This window comes from Schistocerca serialis, chromosome 1, assembly GCF_023864345.2.
Source record: "Schistocerca serialis cubense isolate TAMUIC-IGC-003099 chromosome 1, iqSchSeri2.2, whole genome shotgun sequence".
Taxonomy (NCBI): Eukaryota; Metazoa; Arthropoda; class Insecta; order Orthoptera; family Acrididae; genus Schistocerca; species Schistocerca serialis.
In genome coordinates this window covers 202,883,263-202,905,663 of record NC_064638.1, presented here as the reverse complement: position 1 = coordinate 202,905,663, position 22,401 = coordinate 202,883,263, and the positions used below count along the sequence as shown (strand labels likewise).

The window sequence follows — 22,401 nt, the reverse complement described above, 5'->3', positions numbered from 1 at the left end:
TATAAATATGGAACCAAGTAAAAAGTGCAGTGTTGTAATCCACTGAAGAAGTCAAATCATTTTATTAGAGACAGAAAAAAACTGAGAAATGTCACAACATGGATGCCCAAATTATTTCCTCAAATACCAAGTGGTGCCAAGATTTGTGATAAATGTAGGAAAGACGTAACCAAATTGAAAAATACACCAGAGCCCATCAGTGATGAAAGTGTTGAAGAAGAATCTTCTGGATCAAAGATAATCATCCGAGACCGAGACCCTGACTTCACTCCAACTTCAGTAGCTGTTAAAACATTTAACACAACACTTCAAGAACTAGGTGAGTCCCCAATTGACCAGAGAAAACTAACATCTAGGCATTACGCCAAATCAAAAGTGAAGAAAATCTCATCAGTGACACGTAAACTTTTTGTTGCTTCTGAAACTTCTTCGCCAGATACTGATACTGATGGATCTGTTCTGGAAAATCTTAAAAGAAACTTTAAAAATTCCATAAGTAGAGCAAAAACTAATGATTCTTACAAGTTTACCTGAAAAGCGGAGTGTCAGGAAAATAATGAGGGAATTTAATGCTCCTAATTACATTGTTTGGCAGTCCAAAAAAATTTTGTAAGAGAAAGGATTCATGGAAGGTCCAAACCCAAAACCAGGGAAGTGTTTACCAACAGAAACTGTCAAAACTGCACATTCATTTTATGAAAATGATGAGGTTAGCAGGGCAATGCCAGGTATTAAAGATTGTGTGACAGTTACAGAAACAAGTGGAAATAAAACAAAAATATCACAGACTTATTTTGTGTAACCTTAAAGAAGCTTATAAGCATTTTAAAGACAAGTTTCCTAACATAAAAATAGGTTTCTCTAATTTTGCTGAGTTGAGACCAATACATTGTGTATTAGCTGGCTGGAGTGGCACACACCCTGTCTGTGTGTGCACAACTCACCAAAACATAAAATTAATGATAGAAAATGCCAAACTAAATACAGTAATAAACAGCAGCTTAAACAGTTTAAGCAGTGCATTGCAAAAATGCTTTGCAACCCATCATCAGTTGATTGCAACATGGGAAACTGTGAATACTGCCCAGGAGAAACTGTCATACGTAAAATTTTAAAAGGCTCTTTTCATGAAAACTTAACTGAACAAGTTTAGTTTCAACAGTGGATGTCAGTTGACCGATGTAATCTGGAAATTGTTCAGAAAACTTCTGAAGAATTCATAGATTTATTTTGCAGTAAGACGTCGACTTTGATTTGGCATGACTTCATTGCCAAGTAACAACGAACATTCCTTAACTCCACAAGAGAAAACCTTATGGAATCTAAATCTGTTGTCATATGTGATTTTTCAGAAAATTATAGTATAGTTCTACAGAGTTTCCACTGGACAAGACAACAGATTACCATTCATCCTTTTGTTATATATTAAAAACAGGGAGACAAAATTGAGCATACGAGCTTTTTCATTGTTTCTGATTGCCTGGAGCACAATACAACTGCGGTTTACACCTTTCAAAAGAAGGTAATTTCATATCTAACAAATAAATTTCAAAAGATTCCAAAAAAGATATACTATTATTCTGACGGTTCTGCCGCTCAGTATAAAAATAAGAAAAACTTCCTGAACCTTTTCCTTCATGAGGAAGACTTCAACATAAAAGCTGAGTGGCACTTTTCAGCCACAGCACATGGGAAAGGGCCTTGTGATGGATTAGGGGGTTCAGTAAAGAGACTGGCAGCTCGTGCAAGTTTGCGAAGGCCATACCAAAATCAGATCCAAACCGCACGACATCTATTTGAGTGGGCAGTAGATAATATCAGGAATGTTGATTTTACATATTCCACTTAAGAAGACTACGCTGCTTCAGAAATATTCTTAAAAAGTCGATTTGAAGAGGCATTGACAATCAAAGGAACACAGCAATTTCACGCTTTCATTCCCAACACTGCATCAAAATTAATAGTCAGATACTTCTCAGGTGATATGCAGAGTTGGGAGAGGGAAGTAACTACATCACCAGACAAACTGAAGTTACAAGATCGGGCTATGTCATCACTGTATATGGCAGAAACTGTTGTCTTGGGTACATTTTAGAAAAAAAAAAAATGAAGAACTTGATGAAGTGAAAATAACTTTTCTTCATCCATGTGGACCAGCTAAGTCATTCTCTTATCCTGCACATGCAGATGTCCTGTGGGTGTCAGTTGTGGATGTTCTCATGAAAGTGAATCCATTTACTCCGACAGGGAGAACATACATTCTTAATGAAAGTGATGTAAAACAAACCCAGTCAGCTTTATTAAAATGTAATATGTGAAGTTCCAAGACAATTTATTGGGAGACTGCTTTCAACTCAAAACTTAATTTTTGTCTCAGGTTAGTGTTAATATATATTTTATAGAAAGTTGTTTCAAAATTATTATTAGTACCTATTGTGTTAAATTTAGCTATGTACAGATACCTGTTAGTCAAAAACAAGCATTACGTATTTAATTTGTTTAATAGTTCCATTTCAAACATCATGGACCAGAACTATTATGTAAATACTTGTACTTATTCATACTTTATTTCAGTTTGTAATTAAACGCTCAATTTTTTGTTTTTGTTATATCGGTTAATATAGTGTTAGTGAAGTTGTATGAAGTTAAATTAAGCAATCAACTTAATTATAAAATATGCTGATTAGTTTTGGTTTGATATGGTGATGTTTTGATATTTCTAATACTTACCTTTCACTATATTTTAAAGAAGTTCCTGTTTGTTAAAGGTCAATTTGGTCAAACTAGGGCCGTTAGTGAAAAACAAGAGTCCGGAATAATTTTTTTGAACAATGAACCCATCATCATCCCAGATTTATATTTTGCCATGTGATTTACAATAGTATGAAGTAGTTATGGAAATATTTTGAAAATGTTCAATTATGTACTTTTTGTAAAAAAAAATTAAAATTAAATCAAAATATAAATTAGTGTTTTGAAAAAGGTTATTAATTACAAGCTATGTTTTGTTTTATATCCCTGGAAATAGCATGCAAAATGACACCTTTCCCAGTTCTCTAGCTCAATTAGGGCAGCTCCTAGGACAATTTGAAAAAAGTCCGTTAACACATTTTTGGCTGGTTTTTGAAAAGTTTACATAGCCATATTTCAGGAATGGTTTGAGATAAAAATTGAAATTCGATATTTTTCTTAGTCTCAGTGCCCACTATAAGTATACCAACTTTCAGCAAAATCTAAGAGGGTGAGGTAAAATAAGTTTGTTGATTTGACATGGAATGACTCCATCTCAAAGTTCGTAATCTGTGCGACACAACAGTCTCCTTGATACACCACTGAACAATAAGTAAGAGGCATGTATAACAATGAAACGTACAGCAGTTACACATGAAACACAGGCATGTGCAGGGATGCAAACTGCATTTCACTCCAACACACCATTTGTCCGAAATTACAAATGTTCCAGAATTTTTTGAAAAGAGCTCATTTGCTTGTGCAGGGGACTTCCTTGTGTAACATTCCTCTCCTCTTTTTTCAATTGCCTTTCTTAAGAAATAGCTGTATGCAAGAGCAATTGAAATTTAGAAATCTGTTGTGTTGGAGGGGAAGAGACCAGGAGTCTCGCTGTGTGGCATTTTATATGAGTATGTGATTTGGGAGAAATGCTTCTGCTGGAGTCAATGGCTATGAGCAACATAATGCTAATAACAAGCTGCTTTTGACTATTGCAGTTTATACCCAATAGTAAATGGATTACAGTTTAACAAATCAGTCACAAGTTTAGTGCTGCATAACAGGAATCAGTGTTGCATAACAGTCAGTGAGGACCTGTACCATCCAGATACATTTCGTTATTAGAAGTTCCTGATGCTGCTTACTACATGGCACAAGGATTATCTGTGGTGTGGGGCCACCTCTTGTGGACGCTTGACTCATGGGAAGGGTTTCCTAGACTGATGAGTCGTGGTATATGTTGCTGGAAATGTATGCATATGATGAAAGCCACTTTAGCCCATGCATCCCATTTACCAATAAAGCAACAATGAGGCAGGTAGTAGAGGCATTGTTGTAGGAGGAATGTTCATTTGTGATGAAATGATTGCCCTGATTCATCTATCAGTGCCTCTCACAGGTTAAAGATATAGTAACCCTTCGTTCATCTACAGCATCTCACAAGTTAACCTGTAGTTACTGCATAACAGTTAACTGTCGCTTGCGACTGAATAACATTAGAGTGATTTGGGGAACACTACATGACCATGGGATTGCTTCCACATCATCTTACCTCAAGATTATTGAGCACATCTGGGGCACCTTCAGGTAATGTGTGTGCTTAGGACCCAGCTATATCAAAATCCATGAGCTACGTGATGCTGTTAAGCAACTCTCATACTGCTGCCACATGAGTCTCTTTGAGACACACTTCTTTATTTTACTTTACAGTACAAACACTATAATGTCATTCAACCAGAAATAAGAATAAAGTTACACACACACACACACACACACACACACACACACACACACACACACACAATAATGAAAAGGATAGATTGCTCCTCACCATATAGAACACACAATGTGTCGCCTACAGGCACAACTGAAAGACTGCTATACATTGAGCTTTCAGCATAAAGGTTTTCTTCTAAAGTAGAAAACATAAACTTGTGACTGTTGTGTGTATCTGCTGAGACCAGACTGTGTACAGCCACTAAACTTGATGGGAGGAGCAATCTTTGGGTGATGGGAATAAGGAGGAGCCTGGGAAGGGGAGGGACAGCAGGGTAGGGGTGGAGAAAGGTTGTTGGAGCATGCAAGGACAGGGTGAGTTGCTAGGTTCAGTTGGAAAAATTGCATGAATTGAGGAATACCCAACCCACTATCCTTCACACACCTCCCACAGTGGTATTCCACCACCCACAGAACCTACGAAATATCCTTGTCCAACCCTACATAGCCCCTACTCCCAACCCCCTGCCTCATGGCTCATATCCATTCAATAGAGCTAAATGTAAGACCTGTCCCATACATCCACCACTCCAGTCACAGGCATTGCGTATCCCACAGAAACAGGGGTACCTGTGAAACCAGTCATATGATCTACAAACCAAGCTGCAACCACTGTGCTGCTTTCTACTGGGGCATGACAACCTACAAGTTGTCTGTCCCCACATGAACAGCCACTGGTAAACTGTGGCCGAGGGACAGCTGGACCATGGAGTTGCTCAACTTGCTGCCCCGTACAAGTGCTTCTCTTCAGTGACTGCTTCACACCCTCGGCCAGCTGGATCCTTCCTACCAATACGAGCTTCTCTAGACTGCAGAGGTGGGAACTCTCCCTGCAATATATCGTATCCTCTTGTTAACCCCATGGCCTCAACCTCCACTAGTCCCTACCCTTCACTTACCACCTTCGCTGCTCCCACTCCAGCACTACACAGCCTTCTATTCAACCTACACACCCAATAGCCTTTTTCCCCTCCTCTACTTCTCACCCACTGCCTCCAACTGCCTCTCCTCCCCCCCATTCCACCCCAAATAATAAAAATAAGAAAACTGTGGACAGCACCTAGCAGCCCTACACTGTACCCACCATGTCCCTGCATACTCTCACAAGTAGCACTACACCTTCCCTTACCCCTACCCCGCTACCCCTCCATCTCCCTGCCACAGCCTCCTCCTTAACTCCACCACCCACAGATTGCTTCTTCCATTAGGCACAGTTGCTATTTACAGACTGGCCTTAACAGCTAGAGACAGTGGTCATATGTAGTTGTATTAATCTTTTGTGAATTTGTGTGTTTCCTACTTAGTAGAGTGCCTTTTGGCCAAAACCTCAGTGTATAACAGTCTTTTCATTGTGCTTGTCTGTGACCCAACGTCTCATGACCATGACTTTTTCTGTATGCCACTTACTACTGAGTAGCCTGCCCCGGCTCTCTGGATTGAGAAGGAACGCCTGGTCCTTGGTATGAATCCGCTTGGCGGAGTTGTGTTGAGGCCCAGAGAGCTGGCCAGTCTGTGGATGGTTTTCCATCTGCCTCAGCGAATGCGGGCTGGTTTCCCTTATTCTGCCTCAACTACACTATGTCGGCGATTGCTGCACAAACAAGTTCTCCACGTACCCACACACCACCATTACTCTACCACACAAACATAGTTGTTACACTCGTCTGGTGTGAGACATTCCCCGTGGGGGTGGGGGGGGGGGGGGTCCACCAGGGGCCTAACCACATAATAACTCTGAAAGCGTGGTTCAGTGTGGGGCGGCAGAGGGATGAAGTGGACTACGGTAGTTGTCGTGGGGTTGTGGAACACTGCAGCTGCAGTGGGGACAGAGCCTCTCCATCATATCTGGGCACCCGGTTGACATACAATACAATACAATACTACTGAGTAGGGATAGTGTATTGGACACATGTTCTAACTTGTGCCGAATCCTAATTATCATGTGTTTGATCGTTCCTCCCATTTTCCTGCAACCACTCCACTTTCTCACTGCTTACACCACCATAATTTCCCCTGGTGGAACTATTATTTTTTTCAGAATACTCCACAAGTGCACTGATTAATGAACATGCCTCCGAAGTTTCCTCATGTTGCAATGTTAACAGCCGGCGCTGCAGCACTCAGAACACCATCAGTGTCATTATAAGCAACCTTTGTGTGTGTGTGTGTGTGTGTGTGTGTGTGTGTGTGTGTGTGTGTGTGTGTGTGTGTGTGTGTGTGTGTGTGCATGCGTGTACATGTAGAATGTTATGAAATTGAACCTATCCTTTTCATAGTATTGTCATTACATCCTCCTGAATTTTTCCACACACACACACACACACACACACACACACACACACACACACACACACACAAAGGCTGGTTGTAATGAAACTTGCAAACTAGCTTCATGAAGTTACATAAGCTGAGCGCAATGAACATTTCTGCACAACATGTGCTGGACTTGAACCCCATATTCAACAGTTCTGTGCATTCATGGCAATGGGTATAGTAAATCCCCCTCCCAGCCAAAGAGTATTCCCCAGCCACATGTCATCCATTTCCACACCTGCCATAATACATAGGGAAAAGTCACATTTTGAATCTCATACAAATGCCATTGTAAATGTGCCCAATATCTTTTGAAGTGTTGACAATGGGAATGGCAATTCCTGCAAGACAACTCAAGCACTGGTTACAGAATTTGAAATATGTGCTACATGGTCAGCTATAGCCACAGCAATTTTGTCAACAACTGCTGTAGGAATGGCCCATATCCTTCTCCCTGCTGCATCACCTAATTCACCTGCTTCTTCAGATTTCTTGAGCTTATTCGTTAGGCCATTTACTTAAATGGTGCCTCTTTGCAGCTGTTACTATCTGCAACATTCTCACAGTGCAGTGTTGCTGTTGCTGACACTCTGATAAAACAACTTTACCAACTTTGCACAGTCTTTCTTCTCAATAGCCCTTAATTCCATCTTACTCCCTTTACACAAACAATCATTTGCAAAAGAAATCAACACGTGATGCCAGTTTAAATTGTGTAAGACAGTATCAAGAAGGTGGCTTGATACTCATCTTTTCAAAGCTCAGAGAAGTTCCTATCAGGGTACTCAAATGAAGTTAACTCAGTGAAAAATTAAAAATGTTTTTTATCATCATCAGGTAAAAAAATCCTGACTTATTTTTAACTGTAAGTTAAGACAAGTTTCTTGATGTTAATTTTTTGATATCAATCAAGATGTATACTGTGTAATTAAAATAACTTGACATCTGTGACGTGACAACAGAAGAGCATTGTTGAGAGAGTATGTTGAGTAGGTGATGCATACTTTTTAAATGAGGTTGTTAACCAGTCATCAGCAAAGCATTAAGTAATAAACAAATGGAAACATTTAACAGGGCACTTACTTCAGCGAATACTTTATGAACACATAATTTTGGTGTAAACAGCATGAAGAATCATCACTTGGGTAATTGTATATTCATTTGGGTGGTGCATATTTTGGAGAAGACGGTTAGGAAACAATTTCATGAAAATAGTGGCACTTGTTTCCTCATTGTAGTCACCTTCGGGAAGATAACACCTGTAACAGTTTGGAATGAAGCCACAAACTGAGCCAGCATGAATGTTTATTATTTTGTCACCATTTCCTATCAGTGGATTTGTTGTTCCTTTGTCTGTGAGAACTGTTCTTCCCTCTATCAATACGTGACATGCAGTAACACATGTGTCATCAAACAATATGCTGGTTTGAATTAAATTCCCCTGATAGCATACAGATATCACAATCTCCAGGCCACTATGTAACTTCTGTTGATAGATATCCGAGCTGAAAACTCACCTTGCTGGAGACCAAAGATGTAAATATAGTTTTGAAGATGCAAGTTACCCCCATGAAATAAGTTTTGCTCCAGATAACCAGCATTTCCATGTGGGAATGATCTGGTGGTACTTCAATGGTACATTGTCTCTTCCTCGTTGGCTACGTCCTTTTCGGTTCTCAGTACTGTAGATCTGTTAATGTTAAAAGTGGCAGCATCTAATTTGTCCATCGCTCCAGAAACATCTAAAACCAGATTTCCACCATTATGCTGCAGTTGGAAGTACCCATTCCCAGAGCACACACATTTGCAGCATTATTTCTAGATTTGAATTCACTTTCCAACTCTTGATATCATTTGTAGTTAGCACCCAAGTTCTTGAATGATCTTACTTAGAGGAAACAACATGACCAGATATTAACACATTACTGCAAAAACAATGTTAAAACTAATTTACAACAACAACTGAGTGATACAGAATATTCAAATATTTGAAAACACTACACTTCAATGTGACCTGTGGAACACCGAAGCAACTGATGCTTGATAACACTAACAGCATGACAAAAGAGTGCACTATGCCTGCTGGCATGTTGGAGATGGAGAAGGGAAGCTGGATCATCATTACCTGAGCAACAGTGTCATGAACCTTCTTCCAGCATGAAGTGTCAAAAGTTGCCAATTATTTTACTCACACTGCAGTTGCTGAGACTTTTGGAATGTGAAGATGTTTTATTTTGATGTAGAGACTAAAATAATTTTACTTCTTTTTTGCTACCATTGTTTACATTATGTCCTATTGATGTATTTTCATTCATTTTTCTCCATAGTGCAGTAAAGAAGTCAGTGTGTCACCTCCTGTAAGCAGCATTGTGTGTTTATCACATACAAGGTGAAGTCCCCGGGAACGGTATTAACTTTTTGAAACCATCTATAAGGTGATGTAGGTTAGAAATGGACCAGATACAAACCATTAGACACAAAAATTGTCACCCACAGTAAATGATGCAAGGTTTATGAATGTGAACAAATTTAATGTAATTTCTCTAACAACAGTGTTGCAGTTACTGGCCCAGAACCAAAGCTTAAATTGTGTGTTAATGTCCCACAAAAAGTGAAAGTTACTTTAAAATAATTATGTTTGATGTACCAAAGCCTAAACTTTCAGCAGTTAGAAATGAAATTCCCATTAGCAATAAGCATTCTGTTATGTATAAAACTGTATTAAAATTTGTACATACTTTTGCATACAGTCTTGGGAGAAGTATGGCAGAAAACAATTTTAGCAGCATTCATGTTTGAGGAACTGTGAAACCGTTACTAAAATTCAAGATTTTGTAGCAGGCTGTGATCTTGAAAGAGTAAAAAATGTTTATTTGATCCAAATAGTTTATTCTGACAATGTTTTCAGCAATGAAGGTTGAACTTCAAATTATTGAAGACTTGCAAGCATTTCAGCAATACTCGTGCTGTCGATATAAATAGTTTTAGTAGAGAGCTGTTTACCACTACAGGGTGCATCTTAACAGGTCAGGAAAAAAACAGGCAATATTTTGAATGAAGCAATTACAGAAGCAGACAACAAAAACTCCATACCAGTAACCTATTCCCCTCAAATGGTTCCCGCAACCTCATCAGGCTAAGTTTCAAACTGAAAATACATGTGAAACACTTAATAATGAGCCTGTTGCTTCAAAGCCCTAAGATACTTTTTTAGGCAAGAGAATGTATTTTCAGCAAATAATAAAGCAATGACAGTTTTTCACAAAAATGTTAGGGGACATACAAGTAAAGTTTTTGGTGAACACCATATGAGATACTTTGAAATGTTGCTGTTGAGTCGTTACTGTCTAGCATCACATTACTGTAGAACTGTCTTGGAGAAAGGTGATGTGGCAATTTATCTAAAAAATAACATATCTTACAGAGCATTAAACAGTCACTGTATGGAACAACATACTGAAATACGTGGACTAGAGATCACTATAAATGACTTGCCAGTTATAGTGTTAGCACTTTATAGAGCTGCTACAGGTAACATGAATCTGTTCCTCAGGTAACTAGATTATCTTTTATCCCAACTATGTTCAAAGATGAAGAATTTAATATCATTAGGTGATTTGAATGGAAGTAATAAATAAATCAGAGTATGTGCATAAAAACAAATTGATAAATCAGAAAAAATAAAAGCAATTCAGAATGTGATAAAGACGGAAACTGGCAGAAAAACAGGAAACATGACCTAGATATAAACAATGTGACAGAGTTATGAAGATACTGGAAATGGTCGCAGAAATACTGAACAAAGATTTCATTGACGGCAGGAGAGAAGGCAGCCTGTAAAGGATCTGTGGATGGAGCAATGACTCTTCTGCAGAAAGCTATCAGCAGCAGAACCCCATCTTCTAGATAAATTAAAAATAAAAAGTATTTGTGTGGACAACACAGTAAAGTATTGAAATATTGTTATAAATATATAAATCGATTTGTATGTATTCAATACATTTTCGTACAAGAATTGCCCCTGATACACTAAAACCGGATGTAACAAACCCCATTTTAAAAAAGGGATAAAGATAATGTCACAAACTATAACCTAATATTTGTTTTAACAATTTTATTCAAAAATTCCTGAATAACACATGCACAGATGTGTTGTCGATGGTCTCAACTGCTACAATATCTTCAACAATAGCCAGTTTACATTTCATGCTGATTTTTTTTACTGAACAAGCCTTTTTTTTCTAAACAATCAAGTTTTAGAAACCATTACCAATGTCTTCAGTAGGTATTTTTTGTGACCTCTCAAAAGCTTTTCGATTGTGTGAACCATAAAATTCTTTTGAAAAAGGCATACTATTATGGTTTAGGTGGTACTGTTGGTTTGTGGCTTCAGTCATACCCAAAGGACTGAAAGCAAACTGTAATGCTGAACAGCTCATCCAGGGATCCTGCCTCATCTGAGAGGTGGACATAAAATTGTGGTGTCCCACAAGGCTCTTGTTTTAGGTCCATTGATATTTCTTATTTTCATTATCAGCCTCCCTCTTTGTTCCCACACACCAAGTAAATTTACCCTTTTTGCCAATGATACTATGATTCCCAGTGATGAATTGTCTGGCAATAGCCTTGAACAAACTATGAACAAAGTTTTCACTAAAACTTTAAATTTGTTTTATTCAAATTGTCTTTTGCACAACACAGATAATACCTGTTATATAAGGGTTGATACACCAAAAAGAAATTGTACAGAAATTAACTCACATTGTAGTCATCAACCAATACAAAAAGATGTGGATACAAAATTCCTGGGTGCATGTATTGACAACAAACATAGTTGGTCAACTTACATTATACACCTTTTTAGAAGACTTGGCTCAGCAGTTCTTCCACTATGAATTATTGCTTCTGTGGCTGAAGTAGATACCATTAAGGCATTCTAATTTGGCCACTTTCATTCATTAGTGTCATGTGCTATTGTATTCTGGGGGTACAAGTACCAAAAGCAGTGTGCTCATTGAAATAAAAAGTGTTGAACCTGATTCAAAAAGGAATTTATTAGTCCAACATTAAGCTGTTTAATGTACTCCTACCACAACTGAAATGCCTTCATGAACACTTGCCCTAATTCAAATAAATTCTGAAGGAGTGCCTAATATAGAATTTTTTTCTTTTTTATGTTAGATGAATTTTTGAGAGAAAATCAATTCAGCCATTAAACTTACAGTGGTTTGATGAATACTTTTAATTGATTTTATTTTGAGCACAATCATAAGCATTCAAAAATTTGGTTTTTGGTATTTATGTATTTATGAACTGATTGTGGTACTTAGCTTAACATTGCTACCTGTATTTGTTACTGATACTTCCTCAGTATAACACAACTTTCTGTTAATTGTATATTTGTTCTTTACTTGTTGTCTTATTTACATTGTGTCTTTCATTGTATTTATGTAATTTCAATCTAAGCTGTGTACAACTTGATACATTCTGTACCCTTGCAACAAGAAATAAGTAAGTCCCAGGTGTGTCACCCTGCAGCCATTCACCTAGTGGGCCTTGTTTGCAAGTAATCAATGAAAACATAATTTTTAAATTTTTCATGGTAGTCTAGAGCATTAAAATTGAGTGTGTCACAGAAAGTGGTTTTTTAGTATAATGGTTAGCATCATAGCCTGACATACAGAAGGTTGTGAGTGTGAGTTCTGCCAGGTACTTCAGTTTTTTTTATTAATTTTTAAATCATTATTGAAATTATTTTATTTATTCAATTAACTGGTTTTGATGTAATTTTTATAAATTTCCAATTCTTTGTCACATTTTAGTCATAGTACTAACTTTTTCATTTGATTTTATTTCATTCTTCCTATCATTCTATTTTCATTTGGAATATTTGTGCATGAGATTTTAATTATTTTAATTTGTCTATTACAATAATTAAAGATATGAACATGTTGACTGGTTGGTTAAAAGTCACTAATTCTTGGTCAGTATGGGCAATTAATGCAGATGAAAATATAAATGAATGAAGGAATTACAAATAAAACTATATTCAAACAGAATGAGGTATAGAAATAATGAATACAATAACATGGGTAAAAATACAAGCTGATCAGCTAGAAGGAATTAAATTGAAATTAATTCAAAAAGATACCTGCAATTACATTCTCAAATATTCCAAATTGAAAAAAGGATATGAAAGAAAGAGTAAATTTAAAAGTTAATATGATGATTAAAATGAAATGACAGAGAATTAGAATTTTAAATAAATTACATTTAAACGAATTAATTGTATAAAGATAATGACCAAAATCATTTTGATAACAATTTTTAAAATTGAAAAAAAAAAAAAAAAAAAAAAAAAAAAAAAAAAAAAAAAAAAAAAAAAAAAAGGAGACTCATCTGATAAGATTCAAACACACAATATCCTCCAAGTCAGCCTTTAATGCTAACAAATATGCAACAATACAACTACATTTACTGCTCTCACTTTAAGGCTCTATAACATCAAACAAGATTACAAAATTCTTTTTCTGTCAATTATTCACAAATGAAAGCCGGCCAGGATGAATGGCTGCAAGATACGGTAGCTGGGACCCTAATGTACATCACTGGATAGATGGTTTCAAAAAGTCAGTCCCTCTCCTGGGACCTCTCCTTTTTAGTAACAGGTTCCCAGTGGAACTTTTCTCATCTGATATATAAAGGAAACAATAACCCAAATTTCATATGCATTTGTTTTACCATGTCTTTTCATCACCAGCAAGGACTTACAACACCAAAAAATCTTCAAAATCACAAATTATGAAATCTTCAATAATTTAATTACATGTTCAGAAATCTAATCATTTGGGTCATCTTTGAGACATAATGTATTTAAATTCTGTAGTATTGCTTAACATATTAAGCAGCAACAAAATATTGTAGGTAACAATATTTGTAGTGGGACTTTCTTCGTTTCCCTCAAATCTTAAAACATATTTATTTAAAATTGATTGTTACCAATTTTGTGGCAATTATTTATGGATAACAGATGTTTGTTTACTGAAATTGTTTTGATTTGCTTACAGGGACGTTTGAAGGAAATATATGGGGGTCGTACTGCAAAAATGACTTTCATAATTGTTACAAAAAGGATAAATTCAAGAGTATTCCATGATAAACAGAATCCTCCACCTGGGACCATTGTGGATGATGTAATAACACTTGCTCAGAGGTTTGTGTTTGTGGATAATGAAGTTACACAGAAAATTTTGTAATGTGGAAGATACAATTTACTTGTGACATGAAATGGAACAGTTTATATAACTATTACTTCGGTTTAATTTACAGTACTATTAATTTTATTATATTCATTCATCAGTAGCAAATTTCGAGTATACTCAGCATTCCTCTAATCACCATGTTAAATTTGCTTCTTAGTAGAGTCTACACACTGCTACCTCGCTAACATCCTAGTCAAGTTGCAAAGGCGACAGAATCCTGAAACAGTGGCTTATTAAATCAGAAACTGAGGACAAATCAGGCAACAAGATTATGAAAAAGCACTTTTGCAGTGTAAATATAAACATATAATTTCTTCACTTAACTTGGTGAAAAGCCACCTTAATTCTCATTTCACTAGTTACCAACGACTTAAAAAATTATATCATTACTTTGCCAAAGTCAGCAGTTAGTCTTATATTGCGATGTACGTCCTGCTTGTGTAGAATATGGCAAGTGCTCGAATATTTCATTGTAGCTTTATTAGGGATGGCAGTGACTGCTGAAACAACCTGTTTAACCTGTATAAAACCACACAAAATAGCCAGTTTGTGAAATAAATGATTTTTTTGTTTTTTATTCCAACTATTGCCTGTAATACATGTAGAAATGGGTAACACATGTAGAAATGGGACAAAGATGGAAAAATTTTGATCTCTCAGTTTCAAAATACTTAGAACCAAAATATTAAATTAACTAGGCAACTGAAAGAGGACCTAGTCAATCCACCATTTGCTGCGTTTCTTGAAAAGTGATAAGTTGGCAAATACTACAGAAATTCTAATTTTTGGTAGCTTGGCTCAAAAATCATGTTGTAATCAGGGATCTTACCACTTTTTGCGCATTATGAACAGCTGTTTCTAAAGGGTGACAACTGAGGTTGAAGAACTCTGTTTCTTTGTGTTAATTTGTCTGTTTTCAAGGGCAATAAACATTAAATTGTCTTTGCATGTAAATGGATAAGACAGCAGACCAGATAATTTCTATTTTTATTGTAGACTATGAATGAACTGTTGTTAAGTTTTTAATTAATTACTGTTACTATAACTTCTTTATCTTTTATTATTTAATGGAAATGGCAGACAAATCTCCAATCTTTTAAAGCAACTGAAGCACTGTACTTCACTGCTGTGTCGCTTTGTAAAAACAATCCAGTCTAGGGTTCGTGCCACTCTGCAGTACCACAGATTTCCAGTGACAACAATGGGAGCCAATCTTACACACTGCACATACATGCATAACTTTAAACACTACATACAGCAACAAGAGCATTATTGTCTCAGCAATGCTCTACCAATTCTTATTCCATGTATTTGTTACTCATTTCTGTTGGTAATGTTTTTAAAATAGAACTGATCACTTTCCCATCTTCTATTATAACACCATATTTCAAAACAATGAAAATTTTGTGAATAAAAGTTATACCCTTTTTAAAAAGATTTAGTTAAAAATGAAAAATTTTCACACTGTTGCTGTGGCTGATTGATACTTTAGTTTTTTTTTACTCTTTTATTAGTAAAAAATAAAAAACCACCTTTTATAACAGACCAAACAAATATCAAAAAGTACTGGTTATTCAGAACTGAAGTTTTTCCCATCCCTAAGCTTTATGGCTGGCATGTGCAGTCACAAATGAGTGTGCTACATAATATCAACTTTCAGGAAATCAGTGATAGATAGAAACCTCCTCTGAGTCCAAAGAAAAATTCAGTATGTTAGTTAAATTTCGTATGCAGCAATATATGGTCTAATCTGAAAATTTGAATTCATAGCAACACCCGTTTTTCATTGGAAACTTTTGAAATTTTATGCCGTGTGTTACTTATATGTGAAATAGCACAATTACTATAATCCTTAGCAAAATGATAGGCACTTCATCATGGTTCTTCAGTTTCACTATTTTGTTGACAGGGAACCAGCAACTTTTTTAAACTCCTTAAAGTGTTTATTATTGATGCTGTCACCAGTTGCAGTATTTATATTAGGCAACTAGTTTTGAACTGTTGTCAGAATCATTAATAAATGCTTTTTAGGACTTCATCATGAAGCTCACATATAAAGCTATGTTGTTGTTGTGGTTGTGGTTGTGGTTGTTGTGGTCCTCAGTCAGAAGTCTAATTTGTTGCAACTTTCAATAATACGCTATCCTGTGCAAGCCTCTTCATCTCTGAATAACTACTGCAACCTACGTCCTTCTCAGTCTGCTTAATGTATTCGTGTCTTGGTTTCCCTCAATGATTTTTACCCCCTACATTTCCCTCCAGTATTAAATTGGTGATCCCTTGATGTCTCAGAATGTGTCCTACCCTCCTTCTAGTCAGGTTGTGCCACAAATTTCTTTTCACCCCAGTTCTGTTTAGTACCTTCTCATGAGCTACATGATCTACCCATCTAATCAGCATTCTTCTGTAGCACCACATTTCAAAAGCTTCTGTTCTCTTCTTGTCTAAACTATTTATCATTTCATATATATGGCTATGCTCCATACAAAGACTTTCAGAAAAGACTTCCTGACACTTAGATGTATACTAGATGTTAACAAATTTATCTTCCTTTAGAAATGCTTTTCTTTCTATTCCTAGTCTACATTTTATATCCTCTGTGCTTAAGCCATCACCTGCTACCCAAATTGCAAAACTCATGTACTACTTTGTCTTGTTTCCTAATTTCCTCAGCATCATATGATATAATTTGACTACATTCCATTGTCCTTGTTTTGCATTTTTTGGTGTTATCTTATATCCTTCTTTCAAGGCAATGTCTATTCCATTCAACTACTCTTCCAATTCCTTCGCTGTCTCTCACAGAATTACAGTGTCAAGGGCAAACATCAAAGTTTTCATTTCTTCTTCCTGGACTTTAATTCCTACTCCAAATATTTCTTCTGTTTCTTTTGCTTGCTAAATATACAGACTGAATAGCATAAGGGGATAGGCTACAAACCTGTCTCACTCCCTTCTCAATCATTGCTTCCTTTTCATGCCCCTCGACTCTTTCAACTGCCATCTGGTTTCTGTACAAGTTGTAAGAAGCCTTTCACTTCCTCTATCTTACCCCTGCTACCCTCAGAATTTCAAAGAGATTATCCCAGTCAATATATTTAAAAGCTTTCTCAAAGTCTACAAATGCTATAAACTTATGTTTGTCTTTCCTTAACCTATCTTCTATGAGAAGTTGTAGGATCAGTATTGCCTCACATGTTGCTCGTTTCTGCAGAATCCAAACTGATCTTCGCAGAGATCAGCTTCTACCAGTTTTTCCATTCTTCTGTAAACTGTTCATGTTAGTATTTTGCAACTGTGACTTATTAAACTGATAGCTCCATAGTTTCCACATCTGTCAGCAACAGCTTTCTTTGTAATTGCAATTATTACATTGTCCTTGAAGTCTGACAGTATTTTGCCTGTCTCATATGTCTTGCTCACCATATGGAAGAGTTTGCAATGGCTTGACTCTCTCAAGGCTATCAATAGTTCTAACACAATGTTTCTACTCCCAGGGCCTTGTTTTAACTTAAGATTTTTGGTGCCCTGCCAAATTATTCTCACAGCATCATATCTCCCATCGCGTCTTCATCTATATTGTCTTCCAGTTCTATAATACTGCCCACAAGTATATTTCCCTTGTATAGACCCCCTGTATACTCCTACCACCTTTCATCTTTCCTTTCTTTGCTTAAGACTGGTTTTCCATCTGAGCTCTTGGTATTCATATAGCTGCTTCTCTTTTCCCCAAAGCCCTCTTTAATTTTCCACCCTACAACTCCTCATAGAAGATCGGTTAAGGAAAGGTGAACCTATGTTTATATCATATGTAGACTAAGAGAAAGCTTTTGATAATGTTGACTGGACTACTCTCTTTGAAATTCTGAGGGACTGAAAGGCTATTTGCAACTTGTACAGAAACCAGACAGTAGTTATAAGAGTTGAGGAGCATGAAAAGGAAGCAATGATTGAGAAGGGAGTGAGACAGGATTGTATCCTATCCCCTATGTTATTCAGTCTGTGCATTGAGCAAGAGATAAACAACACAAAAGAAACATTTGGAGTAGGAATTAAAGTACAGGGAGAAGAAATAGAAACTTTGAGGTTTGTGGTTGACATAGTAATTTGTCAGAGACAGCAAAGGAACTGGAAGAGTAGTTGAATGGAATAGACATTGTCTTGAAAGAAGGATATAAGATAAACACCGAAAAATGCAAAACAAGTACAATAGAATGTAGTCAAATTAAATCATACGATGCTGAGGGAATTAGGAAACAAGACACTTAAACTAGTACATTTGTTTTACAATTTGGGCAGTAGATGATGCTGAAGTAGAGAGGATATCAAATGTAGTTGAACGGAATAGACATTGTCTTGAAAAAAGGGTATAAAATGAACATCAGAAAAAGCAAAACAAGGATAATGGAATGTAGTTGAATTAAATCATGTGATGCTGAGAGAATTAGATTAGGAAATGAAACACTTACAGGTGGTGTCTTATCTTTCCTCCAATTAAATATGCTTCTAAATCCTTACATTTGTCCTTTAGCCATATTACATTTTCTGTCTGTCTCATCTTTAGATGTTTCTATTCCATTTCACCTGCTTCATTTACTACATTTTTGTGTTTTATCCTTTCATCAAATAAATTCAATATTTCTTGGTGTTTCTACTAGGCCTCTGCTGCCTTCACTATTTCTGCTCTCAAAGTTATCCATTCTTCTTCTACTGTATTTCTTCCCCATTATCGTCTGTCATTCCGTAATTCCCTAATTCTGAAACTTGTCAACAATCTATGGTTTTTTCAGCTTATCCAGGTCCCACCTCTTTAATTTCCTAGCTTTTTGCAATTATTTCAACTGACATATAAACCAGTTTTCTTACCCTCCCCCCTCCTTTCCCCAAATAGTTTCTTTAAATACGTGTGAGAGAGATTTGCAGGATAGCTGACATCAGCATGTCATTCTGTCAGAGTAGCACATCAGCCACTGACTGAACAAGGCCTGTCAGAGAAATCCACCCACATTGTCTGCCTGCTAAGAGGCTATATTGCTCATTCTGGGAACTGTGGGTAATGGTCTGAAGGTTGTGTTTTCACTCATGCACAGGTGGGTCCCCAGGCATTCAAGAATCCACCTGAAACATCTGTGGGTCATTGCAGAAATCTGCTCATATATGGCCAGCTATTATCTCGTCTTTCTTTGACTCCCACTGCTATTTTGTCTTCACCTATCTCTCTTTCTCTTTCACTGCCACTTTTTGTCTCCCGCAAATACTGTCTCCTGTCTCCTTCAACAGAAAAAGCACAAATCTGTTCGCATGCCAACATTTTTGGTGAGGAAGGCAGAATGAGGATTGAGCCAGCTGGTTCCCCACTTTTCTGTGCGTCTTATAAAGAGAAAAATAATTGCTTGGAAAACATAAAATGAATTCTATGGGCCAGTAAAATTTTGACGGTTTATTTATATACTTCAACACATACACTCCAGGAAATTGAAATAAGAACACCGTGAATTCATTGTCCCAGGAAGGGGAAACTTTATTGACACATTCCTGGGGTCAGATACATCACATGATCACACTGACAGAACCACAGGCACATAGACACAGGCAACAGAGCATGCACAATGTCGGCACTAGTACAGTGTATATCCACCTTTCGCAGCAATGCAGGCTGCTATTCTCCCATGGAGACGATCTTAGAGATGCTGGATGTAGTCCTGTGGAACGGCTTGCCATGCCATTTCCACCTGGCGCCTCAGTTGGACCAGCGTTCGTGCTGGACGTGCAGACCGCGTGAGACGACGCTTCATCCAGTCCCAAACATGCTCAATGGGGGACAGATCCGGAGATCTTGCTGGCCAGGGTAGTTGACTTACACCTTCTAGAGCACGTTGGGTGGCTCGGGATACATGCGGACGTGCATTGTCCTGTTGGAACAGCAAGTTCCCTTGCCGGTCTAGGAATGGTAGAACGATGGGTTCGATGACGGTTTGGATGTACCGTGCACTATTCAGTGTCCCCTCGACGATCACCAGTGGTGTACGGCCAGTGTAGGAGATCGCTCCCCACACCATGATGCCGGGTGTTGGCCCTGTGTGCCTCGGTCGTATGCAGTCCAGATTGTGGCGCTCACCTGCACGGCGCTAAACACGCATACGACCATCATTGGCACCAAGGCAGAAGCGACTCTCATCGCTGAAGATGACACGTCTCCATTCGTCCCCTCCATTCACACCTGTCGCGACACCACTGGAGGCGGGCTGCATGATGTTGGGGCGTGAGCGGAAGACGGCCTAACGGTGTGCGGGACCGTAGCCCAGCTTCATGGAGACGGTTGCGAATGGTCCTCGCCGATACCCCAGGAGCAACAGTGTCCCTAATTTGCTGGGAAGTGGCGGTGTGGTCCCCTACGGCACTGCGTAGGATCCTACGGTCTTGGCGTGCATCCGTGCGTCGCTGCGGTCCGGTCCCAGGTCGACGGGCACGTGCACCTTCCGCCGACCACTGGCGACAACATCGATGTACTGTGGAGACCTCACACCCCACGTGTTGAGCAATTCGGCGGTACGTCCACCCGGCCTCCCGCATGCCCACTATACACCCCCGCTCAAAGTCCGTCAACTGTAAATACGGTTCACGTCCACGCTGTCGCGGCATGCTACCAGTGTTAAAGACTGCGATGGAGCTCCGTATGCCATGGCAAACTGGCTGACACTGACGGCGGCGGTGCACAAATGCTGCGCAGCTAGCGCCACTCGACGGCCAACACCGCGGTTCCTGGTGTGTCCGCTGTGCCGTGCGTGTGATCATTGCTTGTACAGCCCTCTCGCAGTGTCCGGAGCAGGTATGGTGGGTCTGACACACCGGTGTCAATGTGTTCTTTTTTACATTTCCAGGAGTGTATAAACAACAAGTAAGGACACATAATACAATGTTAACACAAAATCGTTTGCTGTACATTTTTTCTGTCTACTTGCCCATCGATGGCAGTTCACTGAAAATGTTGAGGTTATGATTTGTATCTTAAAAGAGTAAAAATATTAGTACAAATATTTTACTGTATTTGCAGTCTTCCCAGTTTAATGGAAGTTTTGGCAGTCATTTTAAATTCTTGTCAGGCATGTTAAGACCCTTTCTAGCCTATTTTTTGCCACGGAAGTACCACTTTGGGCATATTTGTATAGGATTGAATTGCCTATTATACATAAACATCATGTCATGATGTTTTCTTTTTGAGAAAATACTGACTAAAAACGTAGTTTGATGACTTAAGAACCCTAATGATCACCATTTGTTCATTACATCACTTAAACCTATATTTACACCTCAGACTGAATATTACGTGCATATTTTACATGCATAAGTACAGTAACTTTGAACCTCTGGGTCTCTGTAATGCATAATGATATTCAACAAGTTTCGAGATTCTCCAGGAATACGATCTTAAGAACACATGGTAAAAATTTCAACAATTTACCATTAACAGAAATTACAATTAGTACTTATGGTACTCAAAAATCATGGTTTTTCAGGTGCATCTTGATAATGGATACAGATATTCAAAAATGGGAAAATGGCCTTTCTAGATGAATGTCTGAAGAACGTGCACTTAAAATTTGAATCATTTCTTATGGTTAGTTTTTTATATAATTGTGACCCACTGTGCAAAAGTGACTTATAACCAGTTTTTATGGTTTTCTGCATAAATAGGGCACTTTTAACCTCTGAATCTCAGTAACACAAAATGATATCAAAATAAGTTTTTAGTTTCCCTAGAATACCATTTTTAAGAACATACATTAAAAATTTCAATCAAATATCATGAACAGAAATTACAGATGTGGCCATTCCCAGTATTGGAACTGTTCACATCCGAAAATCATGATTTTCAGTGTTTACCCAGGAACTGTCCATAAACAAATGGTACTTTTATGATCCATCTAATCACTGATCTGATCACTGTAGACCACATGTAATGCAACAGAACCAACCAAATTGCTCAATTTTCATGGGCTGGAGGAAGTGTGTGATGCTTAAATTTTGATCCAGTGCTGTAGGATGGCTAGAGTATGCCTGTCCTTCAATAGTTATACAAATGGTCACTAGGCCAAGGGCTCTCCAAAACAAATTTATGTGGAAGAAATGTTGCTCAGCATGTGTCCAACTAGGTATCCATTGCTTATATTACATGTAGATTTTCAGTAGTTGCCTTAATTCTGATGACTGATGATTACCATTCACTATAGGATTTTCTGCGAAACGAGAACATTTTGTTATGATGTTTCCAGACTCCAGTTCTTGTTTTGGAACAAAAAGTTACCATAGACTGCTCCAG

At 37.7% G+C, this 22,401-nt stretch overlaps 1 protein-coding gene across 1 annotated transcript in view; it reads left to right on the top strand.

Annotated features, from left to right (window-relative positions):
* The window catches only part of LOC126459299 (piwi-like protein Siwi), a 270,625-nt gene that overhangs the window by 186,437 nt on the left and 61,787 nt on the right, over nucleotides 1–22,401 (top strand). Inside the window, exon 12 of the mRNA XM_050095855.1 lies at nucleotides 13,887–14,032. Within this exon, the coding sequence (XP_049951812.1) occupies nucleotides 13,887–14,032 (146 nt within the window). The remainder of the gene's footprint in view (nucleotides 1–13,886; nucleotides 14,033–22,401) is intronic.